Genomic DNA, 21,785 nt, shown 5'->3' with positions numbered 1-21,785 from the left:
CTACTCAGTACATTTTTGTTCACTGGTAAGTTTGAAATTAAGTTTAAAACAGGAAAAAAAAAGCATTTTGGTGGAATATATCATGAACCTATGTTCAAAACTTAGTTTTGATCTGTGTCATCATCAAAAGTAGAAAATAATTTTGTTGAGTTTGAGGGGAACAATGTTTCAAATATAAAGAAGCTAATGGTTTTAACGTTGCAGGTACTTTCTGTTGTGTGTGAACTACTTTTTCTATGGAGAGACTGTGGCTGATTATTTTGCTACATTTGTTCAAAGAGAAGAGCAACTTCAGTTCCTCATTCGCTACCACAGATTTATATCATTTGCCCTGTATCTGGCAGGTAAGTTAAGGAAAAGATTCTGTATTGATTTGTAGCCAGTATATGTTACATGCTTATTTTTATTTATGTTAAATTGTAACATCCTTTTTTGGTTACATTTTAATCCACCTTCTCTTTTTAAATGTCTCATATAAAACTACTTTCATCACAGTCTTAAACTGCAGTTACTCCCTAATGATGGTTGAAAAAAAGTACTTGCTTAGTAGTTTATCTATATATTTGAAAATTTTCTTTGTAAATTATAGTAAAAGAACTTTAAACATATGGATTATTTACCAAGTAATGACATAATTTACAAAGAAACTTTCACATATATATTGCCTTATTTGTTCCTAGGAAACAGTTTTATATAGAATTAATCAGGGTTCTTAGTTATCCTGACATTTTTTATTATATAGTCATTTATATAAAAAATATATATATATTTGTTTATAGTAGGTTATGTCACATTTTTATCATTTCAGATTAAGAATCAGATACTTAGGATAACATTAGAATTAACAGATTTGTGACTGTCCATTAGTTAGGCTCCATACTTCCACTGCAGGGGGCCGTGATCCTTGGTCAGCGAACTAAGATCTCAAAAGCCATGCAGCATGGCCAAAAAAACCCCCAGATTTGTTTTCCATTGAAGATGACCAGTTATAAAAGAAATTTCCTAAGAAATTGATTTAGATATGTACTTAAAAAAATTATTTGTTATTTTTATTTGACTTTACCAGGTCTTAGTTGATGTGTAGGAGATCTAGTTCCCCAACCAGGGATTGAACCTGGGCCCTTTGCATTGGAAACATGGCATCTTAGCCCACTGGACCACCAGGGAAGTCCCTAGGTATATACTTTTAAAAAGTCAGATTTCCAGTATGAATCCTGGTTCCACTGCTTACATGCTGAATAAACTTTGGGAAATGTAATTAACTGATCTGTGCCTCAGTTTCCTTGCAAAGCACTTAGAGCAGTACCTGGCACTATTTAAATATTGAGTATTATCATTATTTTCACTTTTAAAGGCAGAAATGAAATTTATTTGTGAGTTTTCTCTTTAGCTCTTAATGGTTACTGTTTTAGCTCTTAGGGGTTTCCTCATAAATAAATTCTTCTCCAGTTAGTACAATTTTGGAAACTTAATACAACGTGGATGACTCCTTTCCATTTCTCATTAAACAAAAAAATATACAGAGTGTGTGGGAAAGTCAGTCCTTTAAGAGTATGTCATTTTAATTCAATAATTAAAATACGTTCTTTTTTATAGCTGAGTAATATTCCATTGTATATTGTATCACAATTTCTGTATCCATTCATCTGTAAGTGGACATCTAGATTGTTTCCATGTCCCAGCTATTGTAAATAGTGCCACAGTGAACATTGGAGTACATGCATCTCTGTCAATTATAGTTTTCTCAGCGTTTATGCTCCATAGTGAGATTGTTGGGTCATATGGTAGTTCTAGTCCTAGTTTTTTAAGGAATCTCCATATTGTTGTCCATTTTGACTATCCATTTCCATTCCCACCAATGATGAAAGAGGGTTCCCTTTTTTCTACATCCTCTCCTGCATTTATTGTTTGTAGATTTTTTAATGATGGCCATTCTGACCTGTGTGAGGTGATACCTTACTGTAGTTTTGATTTGCATTTTTTGATAATGAGTGATGTTGAGCATCTTTTTATGTGTTTGTCCACCATCTGTATGCCTTCTTCGGAGAAATGTCTGTGTAGGTCTTCCACCCATTTTTTTGATTGGGTTGTTTGTTTTTCTGGTATTGAGCTGCATGAGATGCTTGTGTATTTTTGAGATTAATCCAGTTGTTTCCTTTGTTTGCAATTATTTTTTTCCATTCTGAGGGTTGTCTTTTTATATTGTTTGTTGTTTCCTTTGCTGTGCAACTTGTTTCTTTTTGTAATATTGTATACATGATACCCTCTCAACCAATTCTTTACAGTCATTGTTGCTTCATCCCCTTAAATTTCTGACTATCAAATCAGTATTTGTTCATTTTTTTCTAACTGATTTCTATCATTGGCATAGCTTACCATTGCTCTTCTATAGAATCACTTAAGCTCCTTGAAAGTCATCATTGTCATTCTTTCAACAAACACTCGAGTGCTTTCCAAGTGGCAGTGCTGTGCATGGTGTTGCGGATACAAAGGGAAACAGGCCGTTAGTGTGCCTTCCAGGGTCTGGCAACTGCTGAGACACTTGTCCCCTAGTTCATTGCTGGAATGTGAACAAGGACCTCTAAGACCATGAAGAAAGGGAAGGAGAGCCTTGCTTTACTGGGGCAGGAAGGCCATTGAAGGTCTTGGAGAAGAGAAGATTGCTGTTGTTTAGTCGCTAAATCATGTCTGACTCTTTGCGAGCTCATGGACTGCAGCACTCCAGGCTCCCCTGTCCTTCACTATCTCCCAGAGTTTGCTCAGACTCATGTCCATTGAGTTGGTGATGCTATCTAACCATCTCATCCTCTGCCATCCCTTTCTCCTTTTGCCTTCAGTCTTTGAGGAGGAAGTGGGCAAACCACCTCAGTATTCTTGCTGTGAGAACCCCATGAACAGTGTGAAGAGATGATGGGTGTCATGAAAAGCAAAGGACAAACAGGTGTTTGCCAGGTGGAGAGTGGGAAAGGGCATTCCAGGTTGAGAAAACAGCTGTGCAGTCTTGGGAATGAGAGTGGCATGTTCGGGACCCATGGGAAGTACTGAAGGTTGTACTAGTAGACAGAAACCCAATCTTGAGGAGCCTTGTGTATCATAGGAAGACTTTGGGGTTTATTCCTGGGAAACTACTGGAGGATTTCAAGCTAAGAGATAATATAACCAGGTTTGTAATTCAATGAATGGTGAGTGGGAGACATTAATAGAGTGACAAGATAGGAAATTGTTGCTTTAATTCATACTAAATATAATGTATGCCTGAGTCATTGATGTTTATACTTAATACTAAGAGGGTCATAAATTTTTTTTTTTTTTTTACATGGCGACCAAGGGTCATAAATTTTTTAAAAATTGTGCTTTTAAAAAATAAAATTTGAACTATTCTTGATGTGAAAAAAAATAAAAACTTAAGGGACTTTGCTGGTGGTCCAGTGGTTAAGACTCTGTGCTTCCTCTGCAGGGAGTGGAGGTTCAATTCCTGGTCAGGGACTAGGATCCCACCTGCTGTGTGATACAACCAAAAAATTAAAAAAAAATTTTTTTCTTTAATGCTAAGGGCTGATCTTAGAACCAGCTGCTGTTTATGACAGTCTATGAAAAATTGCTTTTATATCCTAAATTATTGGCTTAAAATGTACTTTTTGTTGAGATAATTATGTATTTTCATGCAGTTGTAAGAAATAAGACAGAATGCCTTATGCACTTTGCCTAGTTTCCACCAGTGATAATATTTTGAAAAATTACAGTGTAAGATCATACCAGGATATTGACATTATTATAGTCTTAGAAATGTACTTTTAAAACACAGTTTTTTTTTTTTTATTGAAGTATAGTTGATTTGCAATGTTGTGTTAATTTCTAGCGTACAGTAAAGTGATTCACATATACTGTCTTTTTCATGTGCTTTTCCAGTTTGGTTTCTTACAGGATATCAGAGTTCCCTGTGCTATAGAGTAGGCCATTGTTGTTTATCTGTTTTACATATAGTAAGCTGTATCTGCTAATCCCCAATTCCTAATTTATCCCTTCCCCACCCCTTTTCCCTTTTGGTAATTGTAAATTTGTTTTCTATGCTTCTGTCAGTTCAGTTCAGTCGCTCAGTTGTGTCCGACTCTTTGTGACCCCATGGACTGCAGCACGCCAGGCCTCCCTGTCCATCACTAACTCCTGGAGCTTACTCAAATTCATGTCCATCAAGTCGGTGATGCCATCCAACCATCTATCCTCGGTCGTCCCCTTCTCCTCCTGCTTTCAATATTTGCCAGCATCAGGGTCTTTTCTAATGAGTCAGTTCTTCACACCAGGTGGCCAAAGTATTGGAGCTTCAGCTTCAACATCAGTCCTTCCAATGAATATTCAGGACCGATTTCCTTTAGGATTGACTGGTTTGATCTTGCAGTCCAAGGGACTCTCAAGGGCCTGCTCCAACACCACAGTTCAAAAGCATCAATTCTTCAGTGCTCAGCTTCTTTATGGTCCAACTCTCACATCCATACATGACCACTGGAAAAACCATAGCTTTGACTATATGGACTTTTGTTGGCAAAGTAATGTCTGCTTTTTAATATGCTGTCTAGGTTTGTCATAGCTTTTCTTCCAAGGAGCAAGCATCTTTTCATTTCACGGCTGCAGTCACCATCTGCAGTGATTTTGGAGCCCAGGAAAATAAAATCTGTCAGTTTCCTTTGTTGTCCCCATCTATTTGCCATGAAGTGATGGAACTGGGTGCCATGATCTTAGTTTTCTGAATGTTGAGCTTTAAGCCAACTTTTTCACTCTCCTCTTGCACTTTCATCAAGAGGTTCTTTAGTTCTTCTTCACTTTCTGCCATAAAGGTGGTGTCATCTGCATATCTCAGGTTATTGATATTTCTGCCTGCAATCTTGATTCCAGCTTGTGCTTCATCTAGCCCAGTATTTTGCCTGATGTACTCTGCATAGAAATTAAATAAGCAGGGTGACAGTATATAGCCTTGAAGTACTCCTTTCCCAATTTGGAATCAGTCTGTTGTTCCATGTCCAGTTCTAACTGTTGCTTCTTGACCTGCATACATATTTCTCAGGAGGCAGGTCAGGTGGTCTGATATTCCCATCTCTTGAAGAATTTTCCACAGTTTGTTGTGATCCACACAGTCAAAAGCTTTAGCATAGTCAATGAAGCGAAGTAAATGTTTTTCTGGAGCTCTCTTGCTTTTTCTATGATCCAGTAGATGTTGGCAATTTGATCTCTGGTTCGTCTACCTTTTCTAAATCCAGCTTCAACATCTGAAAGTTCTCGGTTCATGTACTGTTGAAGCCTGGCTTGGAGAATTTAGAGCATTACTTTGCTAGTGTGTGAGATGAGTACAATTGTGCAGTAGTTTGAACATTCTTTGGCATTGCCTTTCTTTGGGACTGGAATAAAAACTGACCTTTCCAGTCTCTGTGTTTCTATAAAATGCAACTTTGTAGTAAGCTAGGAGCTGCTGGGTTAAGTGATGAAACTTCTTATATAAACTATACATGGTATTCTATTGGGTTGGCCAAAAAGTTCATTTGGATTTTTCATAAGATGTTATGGAAAACCCTGAATGAACTTTTTGGCCATCCCAATATATCTGTTATCATTTCACATGCACCTTAAATATGGTCCTGTCCTATTAAAGGGTCATCGGAGAAGGAAATGGCAACCCACTCCAGTACTCTTGCCTAGAGAATCCCAGGGACAGGGGAGCCTGGTAGGCTGAGGTCCATGGGGTTGCGAAGAGTCGGACACGACTGAGCGGCTTCACTTTCACTTTTCATTTTCATGCACTGGAGAAGGCAATGGCAACCCATTCCAGTGTTCTTGCCTGGAGAATCCCAGGGATGGCGGAGCCTGGTGGGCTGCCGTCCATGGGGTCGCACAGAGTCGGACACGACTGAAGTGACTTAGCAGCAAAGGGTCATCAGCACCCACTTTGTGTTTCTCTTGTTTTTTTAAATTCCTGATGTCTAATACAGGGTCTGGGATTTAGGTTCCACACATTTACTGGATGAATGATCAAGAGGCTGAGAACATGCACATCTAAACATAATATCATCATCTTAAGATCTCTTTAGCCAACTAGTGAGAAGCACATTAAAGGCATATTATGTTTAGTCAGGTTTTTTTGCTTGTATTTGTGCATGGCTAACTATTTTGATTTCTTTTTTAAAACCCTTAAGGAGAGGTTATGACTTGAATATAATACTTTGAATTCAAGAAAAATCACTGGACAGTATAAAATTAAATTATGGCTAAAATTAATCCATGATTAAGAATTTTTTTTGTTTTTCAAACATCCTGTTTATCTTTCATGTCAAAGGATGTAGATGAAATCTTTGAAAGATGTCACAAATCAATGTTCATAAAGGATTGTATCTCCAAAACCACTTATAGTTTATATGTGTGTGTATGTGTGTGTGTGTATATAGAAAAGAAAAGAAAGCTAGAGCTAAGTCGTGTGTGACTCTTGCGACCCTATGGACTGTAGCCTGCCTGGCTCCTCTGTCCATGGGATTCTCTAGGCAAGAATACTGGAGTGGGTTGCCATTTCCTTCTCCAGGGAATCTTCCCGACCCAGGAGTCGAACCCAGGTGTCCAGCATTGCAGGCAGATTCTTTACCACCTGAGCTATGCAGGAAACCGTATATATATTTATTTTTTGCTTGTTTGTTTTTGGCTGTGCTGGATCTTCTATGCTGCATGGGCTGTCTCTAGTTTCCGTGAGCAGGGGCTACTCTCTAGTTGTGGTGCGTGGGCTTCTCGTTGTGGTGGCTTCTCTTGTTGCATAGTATTGGCTCAAGAGCACAGGCTCAGTAGTTGTGGCTCATGAGCTTAGTTGCTCCATGATGGCTTGTGAGATCTCCTTGGACCAGGGATCAAGCCCATGTCTCCTGCATTGGCAGGTGGATTCTTTACCATGAGTTACCAGGGAAGCCTTCCCACTTACAGTTTTTTAATTAAACATGATTATAAACTATTTACATATCAGTCTTGTGTATACCTTAAACTCACTATGCAGATTAAAGGAAAACTTTTTCCATATATTAGCTAATATAATGGTTGATTTGTGTGAATTTCTACACTGCATATTTAAACTTCTTTAAAACACCTCAGTTGTATTTTAGTGTCTGAATATGGCAACACATAAAGTGGTGTGCTTCTGAATTGTTGAATACGATGTTTGAAACATTTCAAAGTTTTGGTTAGTTAGCGAAGTGTAATGAAAAAAGCCACAGCCACATAAAAAAGTAATCAATGAGTCAGTAACCTCCAGTATATAATCCTGGGTCTGTCTTTGTTTTTTGAGTTAAGGACTGCATTTGTTTACTGAATTGGTTAATCAACAATAAGAAATTTAAAAAAACTATTATTTCTTTATATTTTCTGTCTCTTCAATTAAAGTATGAGCTCCTTGAGTGGAATGACTGTCTTATCCATTTTTTCGTATTTTGTGTCTGCATCTTAAGTGCTCAATAAATATTTTTCAATTGTCTACTTTTTCTGAAATTCCCTCTATCACATCTTTCGGACTTTTCAATGTCTTTTTTTCTTCTTCAATTCACTTGACTCCTTAGACATCTCATTCTTTTTTATGGTTTCTGAATATACCTCTCTTAAGTCTATTGGGAAACTTGGTCTCCCTAACCTCCTGGGAACTCCTTGATATTGGGCCACAAGATATATCTTTGCACTGACAGCACCAGGCACAGTGCTGTGTATATAACTGGTAATCAGTAAGTGTAACTAAAAATAGTTATATATCAAGACTGTATGTTTAGGAAACTTTTTCAGTGAACATTTTGCTTTAACAAATCCTATGATTTTAATTGGAAATATAACCATATAAATGTTCTTTGTTAATTGGGAAAAAAGTAAAACCATGGATCCAAATATGCAAAGTTATCCTTTCCATAGTTCATTGAAATATAGCATGTATGTATTTCATTTAAACAGAAAATGGCTGTGAATGAAGAAGTAAATGCATGTGTCTCATTTTTGGATTCTTTTTCTTTGACAATAATATTTAACCTTAGATATGCTAGGAAAACAGTTTACATCCTCCTCCCCCAGATTCCAAGAACAGTATTATTTTAATATAGCCAGATAGTTATATCCTTTACTGTGAATGTGAAGTCGCTCAGTCGTGTCCGACTCTTTGCGACCCCATGGACTGTAGCCTACCAGACTTCTCTGTCCATGGGATTTTCCAGGCAAGAGTACTGGAGCGGGTTGCCATTTCCTTCTCCAGGGGATCTTCCTGATGCAGGGATAGAACCCAGGTCTCCCGCATTGCAAGCAGACGCTTTACCCTCTGAGCCACCAGGGAAGCCCCATTTATTAGTGCACCCTAAAAAGCTGTGTTTTACTGGTGGATTTAACCATAAAATTGGATCAGCTAAAACTGAGTTGCCAAGACTGTCCTGGATAAAATGATCATCAGGAAAGTATTGAATGAATCTGCTGGTAATTTTGTTTGAAGAAATGCTTAAGGGTGAATGGTATATAATTTCAAGAACAAGAAAACCATACATGTTGGAGTAGTGTTTGTGAGGAGATAATTCATAATTAATGGTGTTGAGAATTTCCCGAGGTTGTGCTGGGAGAGCCGGAAAGGGCTTTTTTGACAGAAGGGGAGTTTCTAGAGGTTTTCAGCTCAGTCTTGACGCTGAGTTGCTTTGACCTTGTTAGCTCGGAAAGTGAAGAAAGTGAAAGGTGCTCAGTCGTGTCCGACTCTTTGTGACCCCATGGACTGTACAGTCCATGGAATTCTCCAGGCTAGAATACTGGAGTGGGTAGCCTTTCCCTTCTCCAGGGGATCTTTCCAACCCAGGGATTGAACCCAGATCTCTCGCATTGCGGGTGGATTCTTTACCAGCTGAGCCACAAGGGAAGCCCACCTTAGCCTCTGAACCAAGTCCAATCTATGTTCACCTATAACCGTGGACCAGAGGCATAAAGCAGCATAGAAATTTCATTATTTCTTAAGCCACAAAAGAAATCTTCCTGCTATTGAAGAAAAATTTAAAAGCAATGATTTTAAAAGACAGTCTTTTATGCTACAGGTGATTTTAATGCCAAGAATTCCGTGTTTTAGTGCCCCCCCCCACTTCCTTTCTTTCTCTGAGGAAAGTGAGATATGTCTCAGTTCGCCTCTCAGAAAATGTTTCCATATTTCTTTTGCAGTTGAACCAGTCAGATTCTACAGGTGGTAAATGGGAAGTGAGATAGGATCTGCGAGCCAGTATGCATTCTCTTCCTTTACCATCACCCTTTACACTGACATTTCAAATCAGTCATCCAAAAATAGGTGCGGGTAGTTGCCGTTTGGTTCTGTGCTCTGGTCAGAGTAGTGTCAACCTTGCTTACTCTAGTGGGTAGAACTCCCTTGGTAAGTACGTCTTAGATATGCAAAGTCTAGTGTTTATTTCACATGGGATAGATTAGTTGACCATTCGTTTTCTATCTCAGAGAACTCATTCTCTAAAGATATTGCCGAATAGAATGCATGCATGGCTGTTTAGCTGAAATTAAACTTGGCTCATGCGTTTCTAACATCTACTTCTGTAAAAAAAAATTATCTTCAGAACTTTACTGATGTAGTGGGCAAAAAGTGTATCATAGTGCCGCCTCATTATTTAACATAGAATTATTAGATTTCTGCTTCATTAGTGGGCTTCCCAGGTGGCTCAGTGGTAAAGAATCTGCCTGTCAATGCAGGACACGCAGGTTTGATCCCTGGATTTGGAAGATCCCCTGGAGAAGGAAATGGCAACCCACTCCAGTATTCTTGCCTGGAGAATCCCATGGACAGAGGAGCCTGGTGGGCTACAGTCGATGGGATCGTGAAAGAGTCAGATACAGCTTAGCAACTAACCAACAACAGCAAAAGTTCATTAGGTAGAATTTTTATTTAGTAAAATTTTATTGTAATTAATTTATAGACTATAGACAGAAACACAAATACTGTTTGTGCATCTTGAAATTGTTGAGTATTTTGTTTTACTGTAATCATTATAATATGCTTCTAAGAATTTTCAAATCACTCTTAACCTGAATCTTGAGGATAATGGTTTATGGAACCACATGACTCTTAAGGGTCAATAGAATCTGAGGGTTTAACTCCTTTTTAGCTCCATGATCCACAGTAAATTAATAAAATTCTTTGTCTATTTCTCTTCATCTGTAAAATGGAGATAATAATAGGTAACTACATCATAGGAATGTTGGAAGGATTAAATGAGTTAATACTTATAAAATGCTTGGACAAGTACATGGAACATAATAAGTGTTCAATAGATATTAGCTGCTATAATAATTATTAATTTTTATTTTATGTGGAGATTTAAACATTCTATATATATACTTGGTGGACTGATACAGTGAATACATTTTAGTGAACTGAAATTCAGGGTCCAATTTCCCATGTCCACATGTTAGCAAGGGACTGACTCACTTAATTAATGTAGGAGATGTTTATTGAATTTATGCCATGGACTATATCAGGCATTTTGGAGAATACAGGATCATTTCCCTCAAGAAACTTCTGTTTAAAATGCTTGATGTAAGAGTCCTGTCCAGGAGACCAGGGTTTGATCCCTGGGCCAGAAAGATCCCCTGGAGAAGGAAATGGTAACCTACTCCAGTATTCTTGCCTGGGAAATCCCCTGGACAGAGGACCCTGGCAGGCTACAATCCATGGGGTTGCAAAGAGTTGGACAAGATGTAGTGACTCAACAGTAATGTAAGAGTAGGAGAAATGGTGTATGAGTGAGTAGCCAACATATAGCTAGATGTGGTATAGAAATTTGGCTTATATGAACTCGTTGAATCTTAAAATTTGTAACAGATTACACAACAAGCACATGTTTTTGTTCTTGAACAGGTTTCTGCATGTTTGTGCTGAGCTTGGTGAAGAAACATTACCGTCTGCAGTTTTATATGGTGTGTATTAACCATTATTTTGTAGTTACTATATGTAATAAAAAGCTTCACCTTTATTATTTTTTTCTGTAGTGAGAAAATAGGATCTAATCTGCTAATTGCCTAAATGTGGGGGGTATTTGAATTTTGGATGACTAATATTTATAAATGTTTGAAGTTGAAAATTTTTTTGAAGATTCAAAATTTTTAACTGTTTCCAAAGTTTCCTAAAAATTTTTCCTTTGAATATTTTCAAAGGCTGTAAAATTAAAGTCAAGTATTTGGATTCCCTAAATCTGTAGAAATTTGAGATGTTTCCATAGTCTCCTGAACAGTTAATAAGTCTCAGAAACATCTATCGTATATTTGTATGGAAAGGACCTGTGTTTACTTGTGCTTAGCTTAGGCATAAGCGGAACAGAGCTTACATTTTCCTGGTAGCTATGGTTAGTTATACAGTTGCATGATTCGTTTTGGCCAGAAGTATTTCCTTCAGGGTATCCTTGAACAGTGTTCAGTGTCTTATGAAATGTATCACTGTATATGATGACCTCTTATTTCCTTAAAAGATAGCTAATGATAAGAGTGTAAAATGACAAATGTAGTATCTATAAATTCATGTATTTGCTAAGTTTGTTGTAAATTTGAGGTATAATTTCTATTCTTCTTGCTTTGCTTTTCCCCGTTAAGACATCCTGCTGAGCACCATTGCTGGAAAATTAGAGTATCTCTTACATTTCTAATTTCTGGGGATCTTGAGAAGAAAAAAAAAAAACAGTAAAATTCTCAGTGAAAATCTAGAAACCATCAAGACAAATTAGAAATAATAGAATCTGCTATGAAAATATAAATGGTACCTATTGGGAAAAATCACTTATGCATATTGAAGCAATCTAAGACAGAACTAGATCACTCAAGCAGATGAAAACAAAACAGAACAACCAACGTACTACACTGTTTGCTGAAATGGAAGATAGGTTTACTATGAATAAATGAAAATCATAAGAATTTTGAAAAGTCCTTTTATAACTTTCAGTGAAAATTACAAGAGACTTCCCTGGTGGTCTAGTGGTTAAGACTCCACAATTCCAGTGCAGGGGTTGCAGGTTTGATCCTTGACTGGGGAACTAAGATCCCATATGCTGTGCAGCAAGAAAAGAAAAAAAATTTATGAGACTAATACATAGAAATATTAGCCCTTTTTGTTCACATTCTACTCATATTAATGATGCTAAAAGTAGCTAAAGTGGTTGTCTCTCAGGATAGATGGGATTGATGAAACAGAGGCCTTTTGACAATTTAAAATGGAATACTGTCATTGAACAGAGCTGTGAAGATCAGCTTTCAAGTATGAAAAGATTGGATTTAAGGGCAATTGATCCCTGCTGGTTTGAATCATTTGAAATTATAAATAACTCTTTATGGGAAAACGTTAACCATAGTGAACTCAGGGAAAAATCGTTTTCAGCATTTCTAGTAACTAGAGAATGCAGTCAAAGTAAAATTTTAGTTTTTATCTAAATGCCATAGCAATACTGTAAACTTGTCATTACCACTTTAATCTCAAGACTCAAGGTGATGGTTTATTTTTTAATATGTCTTTTTAAATTTAAAAGTGTATCTTGGTATTATTAGCATTCCATTTTCATATAAATTAAGGTTACTTTGTTGAATACTTTTCATGGTTCTCTGGTTTCAGGAGGCACCAAAATGAATGTACTTTACTAATGGCATTTATTTTGTATGACCTTATCTTAATGAAATTTGACCAGTAGTCGTGCTAGAAATTTGTGTTTCAGAATTGCTGTTGCTTCGTGGCCTGCCCTGATCTCTTGTGCTTACTGATTGTTGTGTTGTTGGGCTATTAACAGTTCGCATGGACTCATGTCACCTTACTGATAACAGTTACTCAGTCACATCTTGTCATCCAAAATCTGTTTGAAGGCATGATATGGTAAGGGGAAAGTATATGCTGCTTTATATTTATATATGTTTATAGCACTTTTAAAGCTCTTTTACGCTGGACAGTGTCTTACGGGGATTTCTACTAAAATGTCCTATTTGTTGTCCCTCTATTCCATTAAAATAAGTTCCCCTTAACTGTTTGACTGGATTCCCTGGTGGCTCAGGCCATAAAGAGTCTGCCTGCAATGCAGGAGATCCGGGTTCGATCCCTGAGTCGGGAAGATTCCCCTGGAGAAGGAAATGGCAACCCACTCCAGTATTCTTGCCTGGAAAATCCCATGGATGGAGGAGCCTGGCAGGCTATAGTCCATGGGGTCACAAAGAGTCGGACACGACTGAGTGACTTCACTTTCTAACTGTTTGACAACTGAAGACAAATGCTTTGTTATCAACTGGAAAACTTCCTTTTTCAGGTTTCCAATAAAATGCAGAAAGCCCTCATAAAAGCTCCAAATAATTAAATACATTTTCAGGTGTTACTACACTTTAATATGACTCTTCTTTAAAAACAAAGACTCGAGTTTAAAAAGAGTTTACTGTTTATGTGGAATGCAAAAAGAAGGGGAAAGTTTACTTTTCAGCAGACAGTGAGCTGACAGTGCGTTTTCTCTGGGTGAAAGGTGGGTTAGTTCTCCTCTGCCTTTGTATAGGTGTAGAGTGTCCAGGTTTCAAGTATTTGGAGTTACTTTCTAGTAACCTACTTGGAGTGGGTTGCAGATTGAGAAAGCATTATTAGTTAAAAATTAACTTAAGTTAAAACAATTATTATTAATTAAAAATAAGAGTGGAGAAAAGATTTTAAGAAATCTGACCGTATTTTCTCCACATTCTTTTAAAACACAGTAACTAAGAACTTTTATAATTGGTAAGTTTAGTAAAGATAAATTTGTTTCCTTGACAGGTTGGTGTTTTTTTTATGTATGTGTGTGCAAAAAATTGGAATCATTTTAAGACTGCCTTCCATATGCAAATTTTTCATTGATGGGAGGCAATCACTGAAACTAGTAGGTTCTGTACAGTTAGTAGGGTTTAATGCCACTGTAGGCTAAGATAGAATTAAAACTGATAATTGGACTAAGAGTTTGGTGTAAGTTTATCAGATTATGCTCTGGCTGACTCATTTCTATTTTTTGAAAGGCTGTTTTTAAAAAATTCTTTATACTACTGTAACTTGTTCCTACTGACTGAAAAAAAAAAGATGCATGATGTGAGAGTTGTAAGTTTTCTTTGGAGCCAAATGAGGGCTATATAGCCCAGAGACAGTTTCTCAGATAACTCTGAGACAGTTTCTCAGATAGCTCGAGGAACTGCTCTAAGGAGGTCAGAGGGGAGGTCAGTATATATATGGTTTTAGTGAAGGGGACACATGCCATCAAGCAGGCATTTTGGCAGAAGGTTGCTACTAGTCATGAGGAGCAACTGTCTCTGTTAATGATTTTAGTGCTTTTCTAGAGATGAGAGTGAGTCTGACGTAAGAAATTGGCCTCATAAAATCTCCTAAAAAAATGTCTAACTCTCTGAGGGCCTGTTCTGCCAGTTTTTCCTGGAGCACAGTGTGCCTCATTCCTGATCTCTGCCCTGAACTCCTTTCAGAATGTGTTAAAGGTCAGCAGAGGTCAGCAGTGGCAATGACTAGTGACCTAATCCTTGTAGAGCCAGATGGCAAGTGACAGTTTTTAGTTGGCATTCCTCATAAAATGGAAATTTGAAAGTCCATAGCTATAGAAATTGATTAACTGTCAAATTAAGTTGGTTATTTAATATTTTCACTAGCAATATTCTTCTAGTATGTTTATAGAGTTTGCTCTGCCTAACTGCTAAATGGGCAAATTTGGTTGATATTTATTGTGTCTGTCCATCTCTTAGCATGTGTTATGTTCTGGACTAGGCTTCAGTGTCATCCAAAGAGTTATTGCATTGGTTCATTGTGAGTCACAACCTGTGTAAATATTTGCCATTTAATCTTACAGACTTCTTTCTGCTTTTTTTTTTTTTTTTTTTTAAGGTTCCTTGTTCCAATATCAAGTGTTATTTGCAATGATATAACTGCTTACATTTTTGGATTTTTTTTTGGAAGAACTCCATTAATCAAGGTAATGGAAAAACACCACAGGCAAGCCCTTACCATAACCTAGATGATGAGCTACTGGAAAAAATTTCCAAAAGTTTGGTGTTGTTACACGTTGTTGATTTCTGAGGCACTTTGATTTTCCTTAGCTACCCTCAGCAGCCACAGTGTTGAGGGCAGAAGTCTGTATTTCCCAATGATTCCGTCTGGGTTTTTCATCAGCTAGTCTCTTGACTCCTCTGTCATTCATCCTCTCCTGTGAAGGCTCATGTCATTTTCCGCTGGCTTCTTTCCCTTGGCTGTCATGTGGTTTTTTTTTATTCTCCTCCCCAACAACCCTCCAAACAGGCCTGTCCTTGATGTTGCTTTCCTCTCCAGCCATCTCATTTGTCTCCTTTACTGAGTTGTTTGAGGGTGTATAATATACCAGCATCACAGACTCATGTCCATTTGCAAGACTTTTATACCCAAATTCATTTCAAAAAAGAATTGAGGTTCTACAATAAAACATGGATGAATAATGCAAGTGATAAGGAAAAGTGAAGATTAGAGACCAGAAAATATACATGAGGAGACCATGTTGTTTTGTTTTAGATTTGGTTCTGTTTGGCTTCCCAGGTGGTGTTAGTGGTAAAGAACCCACCTGCCAATGCAGACTTAAGAGACGAGGGTTCGATCCCTGGGTCAGGAAGATCCCCTGGAGGAGGGCTCAGCAACCCACTCCAGCATTCTTGCCCTGAGAATCCAATGGACAGAGGAGCCTGGCAGGCTACAGTTCGTGGGGTCGCAAAGAGTCGGACACGACTGAAGTGACTTAGCACAGCACAATAGTCAATGGAGGCAAAGAAGGAAGTGAAGTAATTTTTAAGTTCCCATCTGGGGTAAAAAAGAAAGAAATCAATTTCTCATATAAAGACAGACCATTTTATAGAACTGGTTGCTTCAAAAAGTAAAGCTTTTTATTTTGGGGCTTTATAAAGGAATTACTTGGTTTATATATTGGGCCAGGTCTTTTATGACATTCCCACAAATGCGTTAAGTGGCTGTTTTGATGTTATGATATGAAGGCATTTTTGCAGGAACTGATACAATTATTCAGATAGAAAACCTGTTTGTTCAGAGTGATGTGAGGATAGTTTATCATTCCCAGAAGATAGTTTATCATTCCCAGAAGAGTGTGTGGACTGCCTGTCCTTCAAAAATGCCTTCCTTAAATTCTTCCCCACATAGGAGTCCAGTACATAGCATCAAGCTGAGCTGTAGGGACACTGGCCAGCAAATTATATATTTTTAAAGTTTCTAAAGTTGCTCCAGCACAAGAGCGAGTGGTGAAGTAGTCAAGGCTTCTATACCAGCTGAGAAGTTGTTGACTCAAGAGCCCTCAGAGGCTGTAGAAGACTTACTGTCTGATTTTAAGCGTCAGTTTATAGTGAATTACAAGGCTGAATTAGTTGCATAGTGCAGCCATATGTAATTAAGCAAGTTAGTCCTGAAATCAATATGATAGGCTCAATTTAATTTGATAAACTCTCTTTAAAATAATCAGCAGGCACTTTTGAATTTGAGTCAGCTGCTGTTTCATGACAATAATAGTGAATTACCCTAAGAGATGATGTATACCAGTCACTTACCTATGATGGAATTGTTGTCAGATTGGTCAAGAAAGGCTTTGTGCTTTGTAAACTTCATGTACTTTAGCATATTACCCATTTCTGTCAGAATCTTCCCTCTGCTATTTGTTTGGCTTCTGTCCTCACTGATCCACTGAAAGGATCACAGAGTCCACCAGAGTGCTTCCCTGATGATCAGAACCCTTACCGAGTCCTTATTTTCCAGAGCATCTCAGCAGTTAGCACTGTCTACTCCTAAATCTTTTTCTCCTACCCCTGCTTCACCAAGTTCAAGACTTTCCTCCAGATTTCTCTCCCTGAATGCTCCAAGGACTAATAAGCAATAATTGCAATCTGAAACAAATTGCAAAGGTATACAAAAGTATCCTTAGAAGCACAATATATTTCTTCATAGAGAAGGACATATTCTGACCAAAGGAAGGATATGTGCCCACTTGTGGGGCTAATCTGTGCCTGGGCTATGGAGGATTTTGCCATTTCAGAAAGAGGTCTGTTGTCAGCATGGCATTCGGGAGTATGTGATGGTCTGGGGTTCTGCAGTGTCCGTATATTGCACTCATCCTACTTAGGATCAGTAGTGAGTCAACACAGACCATGTATACTTAGAATGAATAGATCTCAGCCTTATTTCAAGAACTACATTATTCTGGGAGTTTATATAAGCATGAACATCATGGGACAATTATTTCAGCATAGAGTTTATAGTCCTTTGAGTGATGAAGACAAATTGTGGCAATTTATAGAAACACATATTCACAGTATGTCAGATGTATGAGGGCCTAATACGTGATAGACTCTACTAGAGAGATTCGCACAAATAAAACACAATCATGGACTGAAGGAAAAAGCGTTGCAAAGTCTTTCCAATATGAGAAAAAGGAGAGGTGTACAGGGTATTATGGGAATTCACTGAACATATGTATCTGTGTTTTGTGAGTGCAGTAATTCTTTTAAATTTTATTGTCTAATTTTATTTAATATAAAAAATAAATATCTTTTTCAGTTGTCTCCTAAGAAGACTTGGGAAGGATTCATTGGTGGTTTCTTTTCCACAGTTATCTTTGGATTCATTGTGAGTTTTACTCGGATTTTTATTTTATATTTTGAAAAATGGTAGCAAGTTTATTAATCTATTCTAAACCTAAAAGCGTTAAACCATAAAATGCTAATAATGTAGTAACTGAAGCCCACTCAACAGAATCCACAGTCATACCTTGGGGATACCGTGGCTTCAGTTCCAGCCCACCACAATAAAGCAAGTAGTGGGGTTAAAGTGAGTCACACGAATGTTTTGGTTTCCCAGTGTGTATAAAAGTTACATTTACATTTTACTGGTAGTCCTTTAAGTATGGAATGGCATTATATCTTAAAGAACAATATACATACTTTAATTTTAAAATACTTTACAGCCTCCCCCCCTCCCCCACCAATGCTAACTAACCATCATCTGAGTCTTCAGTAAGTCATCATCTTTTTGCTGGTGGAGAACCTTGCCCTGATGTTGATGCTGCTGACTGATCAGGATGGTGGTTGTTAAAGGTTGAGGTGGCTCTGGTAATCTCTTAAAATAAGACAACAATGAAGTACACCATGTTGATTGTCTCTTCTTTCGTGAAGGATTTCTCTGTAGCATGCAATGCTGATAGCATTTTGCCCTCAGCATAACTTCTTTCAGAATTGGAGTCAGTCTTCTCAAATCCTGCTGCTGCTTTATCAGCTAAGTTTATGTCATAGTCTATCGCCTTTGTTGTCATTTCAACAGTCTTCACAGCATCTTCACCAGGAATAGAGCTCATCTCAAGAAACCACTTTTGTTTACTCATTCATCAGAAGTAATTCCTCATCCATGGAAGTTGTATAGGGAGATTGCAGCAGTTCATCCCTTATTCAGGCTCCACTTCTAATTGCAGTTCTTTTCCTATTTTACCACATTTGTAGTTACTTCCTCCACTAAAGTCTTGCTGTTGGAAAAATGGTGCTGTTAGGCTTGCTTGAGGCAGGGTTGCCATAAACCTTCAATTTGTTAAAAACACAAAACCTGGGAAGCACAATAAAGTGAGTGCAATAGCACAAGGTATGCCTGTATTCTCTAGCCCAGCAGCTCTTATCCTGGCCTGTATCAGAATCACCTGGGGAGCTTTTTAAACCTCCATGTCCCAGCCCTCCACCAGGTCAATTAACTCCCTCAGCTGATTCTCATACACAGGTAGGCTTGAGACCCTCTGTTGTATTCTGGTAGTTTCTAACAGCTGTGCAGCCTTTGGGGGACACAGGTACTGGGACAGGCGGTGGCTTTGAGTAAAAGCAGAGACTGCCAATGATGTTGAAGAGTTTGGCCTCCTTCACTTGTGCCAGCCAATTGACTTAATGGATGTTTGCGGCTCTGAGCCCAGTTTACAGAAAAATTTTGTTAAAAATAATTGATGTTCACTTTTAGCTGTGAATACTGGATATTGTTAATGTTTTAAAAAATAGTGTATAATTATGGAATTTAGGTTTTTATTCAAAGGTGTCTTGTGAGAATCAAGAAAAGGTACAGAAAAATGGCTGGATATCAGATAAATATACCAAAAAATTACTGTCAGGAAGTTTAATTTTTAAGCCATGTCCCTGAACAGTTCTAGAATGTATTCTGTAGCCAAATAGAGAGTAGTTACTAACAATATGGGGCTTTGAGAGGGAGCAAATACACAAATAAATGGAAATGAGCCAGGCTGGATGGGAAAACCATCATAATTCCTTTGTTTATCAGTTTAGTTCATTCTCAGTGAAAATTCCAATAGAATTTAAAAAATTATCCCAGTGTTTATTTGGTAGAATGTTGATGAGATAATAATTGATAAATAGGATAATGGAAAGGGACCTGGTCCTATCCAATGTTTATACAGTATGAAGCAAGGATAACTAGAATATTATTAAGTTAAATACTACTGCAAGAATCTGGTATCATTAAAGACAATTTAGAAATTCTACAAGAACAGCCATATCATTGGATAGGACCAAGGACAGGACCAAAGAAAATAAAGAGCTATCCTGTAAGAATGTAATGCATGACAAAATAATGAGGAAAATTATATATATATATATATATAATAAGTAATTTTGAGAAAACTGGTTGTTTGGAAGCAAAATCAATATATATCCACTCTCTATTTGCACTTCTGTTAACCCTTCTTGAGCAATACAATGGTGTGAGTGTCTGTAAGAGAAAGAAATGAACTAGCACTTTAAATTTATAATAAGATATTTTGCTTTTATGTATCTTCTTTTGTGGCTGAGAACAGATAGCTTTAAAAATTGCAGTGATGCACCCTGAGAAAAAATAATTTAGTAAGCATTTTCTGGGTTTTTCACCTGTGCTGTTTTCTTAGCAATTTTGAATTACTGGTTATTTTTTCTTGATGAAATTAATATAACCTTTATGTAAGAAACTTCAGCCCTGTACTGTCCCATATCTTTATAATTATTAGCTTCTGTTGACATTAAATACGTTCTTAAAAAAAGTATAGCCTTGCTATAATAATGCTTGTTTAAATGCTCAAATCAGCTTCTTTTTATCTTTTTCTCTTTCCCTCTTCTTATTGTCATCATACTGAGATTATAATAACACTGATTTTCAAAAATTTTTAGTTTCCTGATGGCTTTTCAAAGTCTTTTATTGTGTCACTTATGATCATTTAACTTTAAAAATACATAGCAGAATGAGAATGCAAGGAAAGCCTGGCATTCTGCTTCTGGCCTTTCTGACACATAACATATATACATTAAAAATTTAATATATACAAATTTCTATTTCATTTAATGTTTTATGAACGCTTGCTTTATTATTTAGGCTGCTTACGTGTTATCCAAATACCAGTACTTTGTCTGCCCAGTGGAATACCGAAGTGATGTAAACTCCTTCGTTACAGAGTGTGAACCCTCAGAACTTTTTCAGCTTCAGAGTTACTCACTTCCTCCCTTTCTGAAGGCAGTGTTGAGACGGGTAAGATAAACGTGGGAGGGATCTTCCCTCCCGAAGATTAAGCTTCCTTTAAAAGTAGAATTAAGATTTTCACAAGAAATCAACTTCTACAGAATTTTTAGCTCTAGAATACAAAATCAGTTTCACTGACTGCTTGGCATCAATCGTATATCTTATTCTCTTGGGGTTTCCCCTTCTTGAACATAAAATGAATATTGCTATCATAAACCAATTATCTGTTAGAAACTTACTTGCCTGATGGTTTGAATACTGGTGGTAATTTATTTTGTGTTTGTCTTAGAAACATTTTTCAGCATCCTTTAGATTTCTACAAAGCAATGATGAGTTATAATGAGTTTTATGTGTAACTGGTATAAATTGACTCAGTTTAACACTTTTTTTGTGTGTGGTGCCTCATGGCTTGCTAGATCTTAATTCCCTGACCGGGAATTGAACCCAGGCCCCAGCAGGGAAAGCGCTAAGTCCTAACCACTGGACCACCTGTTTCAGGGATTCCCTGAAACATTTAATTGTTAACTGAAGTTAATTTTTGAGAAAAAAAGGTTAACCAACAAATTATTTCTCTACTTGAATGCTTGATACACTGATTCCAAGAATTTTTTCAATGTTCAAGACATCTGTTATCTGCTATAGAATTCTTTGATCTGTCAATTTTTGATTGGGATAAGCCCATTGCTTTGAGAACAAGTCCAAAGATTGGAGTTCTTAGTGATCTTTTGTAAATCACACCCATGATGTACTTTCTCAAATGTGTAATTTCAGTTTATTTAAAGTGGAATAAGAACGGAGAATTTATGAAATAATTTGTAGAATTCTTCTCGATTTTTATGGTTTCCTCTCCAAATCTTTTATAATTGTCTTCCTGATGCTCATTTTGGCAGTCTTTTTAAGCATTTCATTTTCAGGTTGTTTCCACAGCATATAACTTAAGTTTTAAAGAAAGATCAACTTTCCCCTCATTTTGTCATATAAAACTAAAGTGAAATAAAATGCACAATCAAAATATACATTATATAATTACAGAAACAACTGTAAAAAAGTTTCAGAAATTAATTGATTTTTTATAATCCTACAGCCCAAGTGATGTATGTCTCTAGACAGATTAGAAAGCAGCCTGTTAAATTTTAGCACACCCGGTGCTTTCAGTGTGCTTACAGAGGGAATGGGGCGTGTAGGCTGAATAAACAGAGGATAGTAATAAGAGCTTACGACA

At 37.1% G+C, this 21,785-nt stretch overlaps 1 protein-coding gene across 2 annotated transcripts in view; it reads left to right on the top strand.

Moving 5' to 3' along the window:
* CDS1 (CDP-diacylglycerol synthase 1) overlaps positions 1 to 21,785 on the top strand; it is a 92,188-nt gene that overhangs the window by 41,280 nt on the left and 29,123 nt on the right. For both annotated transcript variants that reach the window (XM_081582181.1, XM_081582172.1), the window contains exons 5-10: positions 205 to 344; positions 10,886 to 10,944; positions 12,795 to 12,877; positions 14,894 to 14,981; positions 17,591 to 17,659; positions 20,420 to 20,572. In XM_081582181.1, the coding sequence (XP_081438307.1) occupies positions 205 to 344; positions 10,886 to 10,944; positions 12,795 to 12,877; positions 14,894 to 14,981; positions 17,591 to 17,659; positions 20,420 to 20,572 (592 nt within the window). The remainder of the gene's footprint in view (positions 1 to 204; positions 345 to 10,885; positions 10,945 to 12,794; positions 12,878 to 14,893; positions 14,982 to 17,590; positions 17,660 to 20,419; positions 20,573 to 21,785) is intronic.

Source organism: Giraffa tippelskirchi, chromosome 1 (assembly GCF_054371585.1).
Source record: "Giraffa tippelskirchi isolate mGirTip1 chromosome 1, T2T-mGirTip1v1.2.pri, whole genome shotgun sequence".
NCBI classification, from domain to species: domain Eukaryota; kingdom Metazoa; phylum Chordata; class Mammalia; order Artiodactyla; family Giraffidae; genus Giraffa; species Giraffa tippelskirchi.
Note: the sequence above shows the minus strand (reverse complement) of the source record. Positions and strands in the feature narration are given on the sequence as shown.